This window comes from Solanum pennellii, chromosome 3 (assembly GCF_001406875.1).
Source record: "Solanum pennellii chromosome 3, SPENNV200".
In the NCBI taxonomy this organism is placed as follows: domain Eukaryota; kingdom Viridiplantae; phylum Streptophyta; class Magnoliopsida; order Solanales; family Solanaceae; genus Solanum; species Solanum pennellii.
In genome coordinates, this window is record NC_028639.1 from 1889288 (window position 1) to 1898895 (window position 9608).

The 9608-nt window shown below is 32.7% G+C and overlaps 1 protein-coding gene across 2 annotated transcripts; it reads right to left on the reverse strand.

The window, feature by feature from the left end:
• Positions 1-3171: 3171 nt before the first annotated feature.
• Positions 3172-9349, reverse strand: LOC107015105 (cyclic nucleotide-gated ion channel 1). Of its 2 annotated transcripts, none has more exons than XM_015215278.2 (8): positions 9194-9349; positions 8261-8472; positions 7287-7839; positions 6697-6909; positions 6081-6364; positions 4923-5034; positions 4286-4522; positions 3172-4088 (listed from the first exon to the last, which is right to left on the reverse strand). In XM_015215278.2, exons 2-8 carry the CDS (start codon positions 8287-8289, stop codon positions 3390-3392), a joined length of 2127 nt encoding a protein of 708 aa, XP_015070764.1. In that variant the 5' UTR covers positions 8290-8472; positions 9194-9349; the 3' UTR covers positions 3172-3389. The 2 variants fall into 2 exon arrangements, with proteins under 2 accessions (XP_015070764.1, XP_027771509.1); XM_027915708.1 differs by having other exon boundaries at positions 8261-8486; positions 9194-9335.
• Between the last annotated feature and the right edge of the window lie 259 nt (positions 9350-9608).

The following is a 9608-nucleotide window of genomic DNA, read 5'->3' on the forward strand; positions in this document are numbered from 1 at the left end:
AAATATAAATAATTAGAAACCACATATATATATATATATATATATATATATCAACAAATAATATATTCGATTAAGATCACAAACGTCATATGGTGATATATTTGTCTTTTCAATTAGTTAGGTTAAACAACTCATATTTAAATATTTTGTTGATTTATACTGCATTTATTTAGCAACAAACAACTTTCTCTAAATAATAAAATTTGTAAGCTAATTTATTCAAAAAATATTTAATAGTACAAATATAAAAGAGAAAATCAAAAAAATAAATAAAATAGTTAAAATGATTTGAGGGATAATTTTTGTCTTTACATAGATAATCAATGGGTTATTATATCTTATGTATTACTAATACCACCAACTAGAATGTAATAATAATACATCTTATAATAACATGTATGGTGTAGAACTAATCCATGAATTAGTTATCCTTAGGCCGAAAATTCCAACCAAACATAAAACTAAATAATACCAAACATAATATATGGACTATTTCTCCTAATACTTCCTATCAAACGACCCCCTAATGACATACTTTATGAAGAAAGGGAAATCAGTAGACATTTACGGTAAACGTAACTAAATTAATATAAGAGGACTTTGGAATATTATTATTTACAGAGGTATTATTTAATTGATAAATTAATATTCATTAATTTGAAAAGTGTTATGAGATTCAACGTAAGTTAATTTTGATTACATCAAATTCATTGTTTTACTAATTTATATATCACATCTATTCAATTCAGCTAAAAATACATTCATCATACATAAAAGTATAATGTATGTATATGACTCGTTGTAATATTTTTTTTTTTTGAAGATGATACAATATCTTTGAAACCAGTTACGCGTAACAGAACACTTATTGCACAATTTTATGGTGCAGTTTGAAAAGACAACAATAAAACTTTTCGATGCACTAACAAAATTGAAGATGAACTTCAACTAGATTTAAATTTTACCAAAAATCAAACACAATATAAAAAATCATATTTTACTGAATTGTCTTAGATATATTTGTATTTTCAAAAAATTGTTAGTTTATAATATCAATGGGACCAATATTTATATAAGGGTCTTCTGAAAGCATATCTCTTATCAAAATAAGTGATTTTTTTCAGTAGCCCAAGTCAAAACCGGAAGAAAATATTATCTTAGAAAGACTATTAATTTAGTGAGATCTGACTGTACTCTACTTTTATGATACCTTCACATTAGGGCAACTTATCTGGCACATAATTCCGCTTAATGATTTGGCCTATAAGATGTCGATTTTTTAAATTTACTAATCCTCTAACCAACCAATAAAATATCAATTGATTCAATAACAGATTAGCAATTATCGAGCGGTTATGGAGCGATCAGTTATGGAGCGATGTATCGACTAACCTCTACTTTTTTTCCATAAACACTCCTTTAAAAAAGGACTTCTTTACACTATTTTAAATGCGATCAAATATTAAAATTCTTCTATATTGCAAAAAATTATAGAATAATAGTAAATTAGTAATATAATGGTTACTATAACAGAAAAGTAAATAGATTTCAGTTTTTGACTTTACGGCTTCAGGACTAATAATATATATTATAACAATATATTAAGTGAGATTAATATATCTAAGATAAAAGTGTAACTATGGTGGTAACCTTAACGAGTTAACAATTTATCCGATAAGAAAATTGAATAATTCACCCCAACACCAATAAGCTGTTAATTATAAAATTTCTAATTCGTTCATCAATTGTTTATTCAATAAGTCAATTTTGCAATTGACTTATCAGTTATGCTTCAATTTTGAACACCCTACTTCACATCTTATTTATCCAACCAACAACTTTTACCGAATAAAAAATAAATAATATAAGCACATATAAAAGTATTTACGAAATCAAAAAAATCTTAATAACTTAATTAATTGACTATCTTAACTCTAATTTTAACTTAATTGATTGACTATCTCAATTTTAATTTTATCTTGTTGATAAAGATTTGATTTTCATCTCTAATATTCTTCGTCTCCATTTCCTCATCTCCCTTGCTCCAAGTTTTTCTTTTTTTAAAAAATGTGTAAAATCATAGAAATGTAAAATATAGAATATACATAGAGTGGGACATTTTTTTCCCTCGATGTGCTAAAGTAGAGTCCTAATTACCATAATTAATATAATTTTCAAAACAAAATATTAGTAATTTCTTTTACAAAACATATACAGGTGTCTCATGGCGTCCGTAACTTTATACAGGTGTCTCATGGCGTCCGTAACTTTCTCATCTCTATGTACACTTGTATATAATTGAATATTATTGCGTGTCAAATGAGTGTAAAAAATGAACCTAAATATAGATAATTCATCTAACTCGTTCAAAATTTTAAGGAAAATAATTTGAATTTAGTTTAGTCTCAACCAATTCAAGTTTTAATCCATTTTAAGAGAATCCTCAATTCAGCCTAATTATCTCTAATTTCAACCCTTTTTAAGACTCTTTATTTGCATTAATGTAATATATGTTTCTATGAAACTATGAATACTATCTATATTATTATTTTAGAATTTATTTTTAACTTTTTTTAAAAAAAGTCTTGAGTTAAAATTTCAGTTGTGGTTATAAAAGTTATAATAAAAGTATGTTAAAATTATTGAGATTAAGCGAGTCAAATTGGACAGGTCATGATGTAACCCAATTTTGAGCCTATTTGAGCTCAAAGTAACCTGACGGATTCAAGACTCAACCAATCTCAACCAATTTTCTATTTCTAAACATATTTTAATATCTCTAATTTCAATCCAACCCACTCATTTGACACCCTACGTAACATACATGTGATATACACAATTATATATTTGTTGTGTATCACCTTATATAATATATATATACAGTGATACATAAAAAATAAAGGGTAAACATCTTATATATAGAGTGACACATAGGATATATAGTAAACATACACAACGAGACACAAAAATATACACCAAACACCCACCAGTAATACAGTGAGATATATAATACACATCAATCTATTTCCACCTTCAAACCACAAAATTCACCATAGCCACCCTAACACCCCGTAAATACTTGAACATGTATGCTAAGTTGAAGTTGATAAAATACTTGAAAGATATAAAATATATTTGAAATGGACTAAAAAGAAAAATTTAACAAACAAATTGAAACTAACGGAGTAGTGGTATATATAGGAGATTGAAATATAAGATAACTACAAATGGAAGAAGCCTATCATTTCCTTTGTACAAAATGATGTATTCTTACTAATACGCCTTGAGGATTGAAGTAACAAGATATTGCTACAAACAAACTAATATACAGGAAAAGCATGTAATCAATCATGTACAAGAAGGCAAGCATTGCAACAAACTAAATACACTTACTTATCTTCAGCAGTAAAATCTGGTTCAGCTGGTTTCTGAAGCAAAATGGGTGATATCCTATCTGTCATCCTTGCTTTCTTTGCAGTATTGCGCCGCAAAGCACGAAGTGCATTAGCAGCAAATCGTGATGCATAGATAGTAGCACCCAAACTTGGCGAGCTACCACCTCCCCTTGCTAATGCATCTTGTAATCTGTTTTCTTCTTCGCAAAGGGATTCTTCTAGCTTCTTCCTACAATGACGACGCCATGCTGCTTGTATGAAGCAAGCCGCCCAGGTTCTCCATTGCTGCGAGTAAAACCTAAAAGTATGGCGGAGTTGCTTGCTATGAAGTCTCCGGAACTGAGAGGCTACAAATTTCAAATCATCCGCCACTAGAGCAAATGCTTCAACTTCTGAGAGTGCTTGGACAGTTCGGGTTGAGATTGGGAGGTTATTTGATGGATGAGGATCAAGAGCCCAAGTAAGAAGCTCTTCTCCACAAAAATCACCAGCTTTTAGATAATCAGAGTTAAAAAACCCTGTCCTCCCTCCATTAGTTGTTACGGTCAATAGTTTGCCCCGCATTATAAAAAGCATCTCATCAACCGGATCACCTTCACGCACAATGAAGCTGTTCTCTGTGTAAAGGACAGGCCTGAGACGGTCACATAGTGCATCCAGGAGTTGCTCATCCATTTTTTCAAACATTGGAACCTTCAAAATGGTAACCAAAATCACATACTAATTAAGAAATTAATACAAGTAAATTTAAACATAAATTAAAATAAAAATAAAAATTATAACCTAGCTACTGACAGAAAACATTACTACTGCAGAAGTCATTAGGTGATGATGACATACATAGCAAGAAAAAATAAATTGAGTTGCAAAGCAGGAATAACACAACGTACCCTCATTAGCAAAGCCAAACAAAGATGACGCTTTATATCTCTTCTAAGATCTTTAGGCAGGTTGAGAATCAGAGTCTCTTCATCAACACCCCTAGTTTCCTGCCACTTGTATTGCTCATAGCGCCTGATTCTCTCCCGGAGGTGCTCAGGGAGTAAGCGGTGAGACATCCACTGCTCTGCATCTCGTCTTTTCACCCTCATCTCTTCTAGTCTGAGTGTTGTAGACTGCAGATACGTCTGTCACATCACAAGTACTTCAGTTGATCAGAGCGTAGCGGACACAGAAAATTAAATATGACCACCGAGTCAAAACAATATCCTATCCTTCCCGGGCTGAAAAAACTTGCCACCTACCTCTCATCTATTAGATGAAACTGACTTCACAACAACACTTTTAACAAAAAGACGTTTCTAAGCTGGATATGCATGGCCCACGAAACATTTATAGAACCTTTCTAAGTTGTTTTAACCACATTAGGTTACGTCAAGAATAATCAGTAGATACATAATGGATTAATGAGAATTCTACAAAAACCACAGTTGTGAGACAAATCTGAAAAACAATCATTTTGGTGTGTGTATGACAATTGGTGATTGCCTGAACTGTAACATAGAACTGAAAATGTGACAAAGCTACCTGCATGTTTCCAATGAGAAATGAAAATAGCACCAAGCCAGCGATGGAAATGAAAACTGCAAAGCAAATTTCCCAGACATAGGTACTTGTTTCGAGGTTTTGACCGAGGGAACTGCAACACAAAGAAGCAAAGTATCAGTCAGAATAAAAGCAAACAATAAATTCAACTGAAAATGAACAGTACACAATTGGAGATCCACAGAGATATTCTAGTTATGAAACATAAAGGTCAACCAGGGATAAAAAGCTAAACCTATTAGAAGTGCTTAGGAAGTTTGACATATAAACAAGGCTTAAGAAAGACAACACTGTTGTTCCTTAATAATGAGCAAAATGATTTTCCTAATGAGAGTAGGGAAAACAAGTTGCACTAATGACATTCCACATTAATTGTGTCCTCTAACACTCTTAACACACCTCATCTTCACCCCCAGGTCGAACCCCCTATTGCCCCTCACCTCACCATCCTACACCCTACCTCCCCACCCCCATCTCCCATAGTATTTGTCTAATTACATACAGATGTTTTTAGGATAGTACTTTTTGCTTGCGTACCGAACACAAGAAAATAATTAAGCAACCCACTTATTTCCTAGAGAACAGTTTTCATGGAAAACATTTTCCATGATAACGAACATTTTCATGGAAAACATTTTCTAGCCTCAATACACTCAAAATAGAGATAATTTAACTAAAGTTTTCCCCCAAATTTGGATATCAAAGATGTTATAGAAACAACTTATCCTGAAAAAAAACAATTTTTCCAGGTCATTCTTTATGGACATGTAGAGATATTTTTGCGCATAAAACCATGCTTTTGCATGTCTTGAACTAGCGGAATGGGCTTGTTTGTCCAAGTATTCCTCTCCTACCCTCCCCTCACCGAGACATGTCAATATGAGAGACCAATATGAAATATTTTAAAAAGAGACTACCCAAATGTTCTAGCATCAAATTAAGTAGTGTGCTGAAGTCACAGATACAATAATTAATCCACAAGCTAGCCCCAAAAGGAGTGTCCTACTCTTCCTACCTCTGTTTCCAATATATGGCTTGTGAGCAGCAGCATAATACACAAAAACATGGTTAGACATAGCATGTATTAATAGCAAAAATGCAGGTGAATATGCAAAACTCAAGTACACAGAGATAGCATACCTCAAGTTCTGCAAGCCCCACCAGAAACAATAAAAGAACTTCTGTGGAAAATCCATTGACTCCACAACACCAGACTTTAGGGCTTCATGGAATATTCCAAAATCAAAAAGTGTTGTATTCGGTGTCTCTATAGGACATGAGTCATTCAGCAATTTTATGAAATTTGTATGATCATCATCACAGTACAAAGAAGAATGATGACAAGCAGATGTATTTCCACATGCTCGTTGCCAACAAGTAGATTCACGTTCAATAGAAAACAGGTACCAAAAGGCTCCAAGTACCTAAGAAAGCAGATTATGACTCATTATCTGCTTAATGTTTTAGCAATAATAGTGTGCCAAGTATAAGATAATGACTAAACTACTTGCTACAAAATATTACTGATTATCTGTAGATGATATGCTTGCATGACAGAGAAAACTTATGATAAGTGAAATTCCACTAACTTTATTCCTTAAACACCATTTAGAACCAAGAATATATAAACAATTACAAAAAAAACAACCCCTTTAAATAAAGTCAACCCAAAAGTAATTTCAAACACATTTAAACTAGCAGAGTGCATAGTCTCTGAGTCTTTCAGAACTTAAATCAAGCTTAATCACAAACTTACATGACTGGCAAGCATATAAAGAAGGAGATTAAACGCAGCTCCAGCCCATGCTGTTTCAGTGAGTATGCCAGAAGTTCTAGTGACTTCCTTATATAAAGGGTATACTCGAAGGAGCCTCGGAATATATTGGAAGAAGACGACAAATTTCAGCAAAGTCTTTGTATTCAAAGATTTAGCGCCCCGCAATTTAGGAATGACAATTAAAATTGCAACCTGAAAAAACAGGAAAGAAACATGAGTTTAAACAATAAATATAAGATTTGTATTTGCATAGTATGAGCTGCATGATTATAGTTATCAAACTAATCCTTGTCGCAATACAATCTCTTTCACAACTCAAAGTCTAGCTTTAAAACATAAAACACCCTTGACATCATGAAGTGCATGACAGCACAAAAGTTCACAAAATCATCTAACACCAAAAAATGCACCATATCATAGAAATCTACCTTCTCCGCGACAGATGGAATCATGGTTTGTTTGAAGTAGCATAAATCTTTGACACAGTTGACCAACCACGTGTCATTTTAGTAAAATAAAAATTTTCTTTAAATCAAACTGAAATAAAATTGAAGAGAAGTCACTCTAACCTGTGGTAGAGGAAGAACTGCAAGAATATCTATTAAGAAGTAAGAGGACAAGTATCTCTTTGCTATTTCCCACGCATCTTCAACCAAAACGCCTCTTCCAAATACACGTGATGAAGGGGCAATGAAACCAGTACGAAATTGAAGCACAATATGGAAAAGGTAAAAGATATCAGTGATGGAACGCAAAACACTAGCTGTAACCTCCATTTTTCTATCCAAATGTAGGCATTTGTTGTTATTATCAATCACTGGAATGTAAAAGAACAAAGGATCCAAGGAGATGGCAATTACACAGGATAATACAAATATTTTGTTCCACTTCTGAAGAAAAGGTCCTTGAGGATCAAGCATCTTTTTTTCTGATCCCAAACTTTTGACCAGAAGGCAACTTAAACAAGAACTTAAGGCATGTATTATGCTTTTAATCCTTCCAGAACCACTTTCCAGAGATTTGTGTAATTCATTGGAGAACACTCCAAATCTGCCCCTGTGTGCTCCATCTTTATATGGAGAATTCCCCTCTGAGCTTTTCTCTGAGTTCCAATCCTGAAACCTGTGTAGAAATCAATTGAGGTGCAGAAACAAGTTGAGTCGAACAGCTGAGCAAATTGATCCACAGTTAATAAAGCTTTGCTACATTAAATTACAATGGAATTGTTAATTCGCATCAAGTAGGTTAAAGTCTATGTTACAAGGTCGGATTTACCAAAATAAAGTAATCAAACAGATAAAACCAGAATATGAGATGGATACACTAACACAGCCTTTCTCTTTCCTAAAAATTCCATAATTAGTTTACTCTTTATTCCCTCTAATCTGTTCATCGTTCAATTTTCTCTTCTATGTCAAATGCTTACATTAAGACAAGTAAAACTAGTTCAATATGCTTCCTAAACAAAAACATCCAGTGGATAGAATATAAGATAAATAAGTGAACAAATAATAAGGGGTTTTCCAGGTTCACAGAAACTGACCTCACAAATTTCTCTTGCCGGTGATTCATAACTTAAGTCAGTGCATCAAACTGTTCCAACAGGCAGTAAAACAGCAGCCTAATGCACTAAAGCTCCGTGGAAGGGCCGAACCACAAGGGTCTATTGTTCCAAGAAGCAGTAAAACTTCCAAAATCCTTCAAGTGACGACAAGTTTCTTCATAAAAAACCACCTCCAATAACACATCCAGGACCTACATAGCATTCCCTAAAAAAATTATCTCCTCAATATTACAACAGTAAAACCAGCAACCCCATGACATATATTTCCTTTAAAGATACATGATTGGAATACTTTGAGATGCTGTCACATGCAAAACTCTTCGCCACAAAATTTAGAATCAAAAACTGAACTTGCTTAGTCAGTTATAACATAATCTTGTCATCGGCACGGAGGAAGACAAATAGTTCAATAGAAAATGTTTACACATAACACAAACAAAAAAAAAAAAAAGACAGACTCAAATTGCAGTCAAGTTCAACCACATCGAAAACTCCAACTTCCAACAAGGTCAACTAATCTAATTAAATACATCTACACCGAAGAAAATATTCATAGCATTAATACCTTTATCAGATATAATCAATCATCTAATACATCAAAACATAAAGCATAATGTTACCTTTATCATATATAATATCCAAACATAAATCAATTTCTTCATTTCTCAAAGTTATTATACTTGAAACATCACTTCAAACAAAATTATAGTCCACAATCAACGAAAACAAGGTTTTCCCCAAAACACGTCACTAAACAACTGTCAAATTGAACTCAACAACAAGAGATTATTAGTATAACTAATATTTGCACAAATATTAACCACTTTAACAAGACAATACAGTGTAATTTCACAAATTTCAACCATATGAATCAAAAAAGTAGTAGGATTGAAGTGAAACATAGATACATACCGAATCAAATTTTTGCGGAGACAAACTGTATAGTACAGCAAGAAACAACTAAGATTTTTCAGAGAGAAGACGAAGACGATGATAGAGTGAAGGAAGGTTCCCGGAGACTTCTTCTGTAGGGCTAATTTTGATTTGAATTTTTTTTTTTTTTCTAAATAGATATTTAAATATAGAGGGAGAAAACAAAAAAGACGGGTCAATGGGTCATAAATGGACTCTCTATTAAAGTCCACGGTAAGTATTTGAACCGGTTTTTATGTTTCCGGTTCTTTGTCTTTAACGGTACTTGTTTTCCAAACTAACGGCGACGGCGGCGCTTGCTTTTTTTTTTTTTTTCCTTTTATTGGTTTTGTTTTTTGTTTACGATTTTGGAATTAAATTTCATCACTTTTTTAAGCGAAGTATAAAAATGACA

Bases quoted from the DNA above. Each gene is read 5' to 3' on its own strand.
- LOC107015105 (XM_015215278.2), bottom strand. From the start codon at position 8,289: ATGAATCACCGGCAAGAGAAATTTGTGAG. The intron at 6,910-7,286 runs GTTAGAGTGACT...CTGTTTTTTCAG, and splicing joins CAGTTCTTCCTCTACCACAG to GTTGCAATTTTAATTGTCAT. The intron at 6,365-6,696 runs GTAAGTTTGTGA...CTGCTTTCTTAG, and splicing joins TTTATATGCTTGCCAGTCAT to GTACTTGGAGCCTTTTGGTA.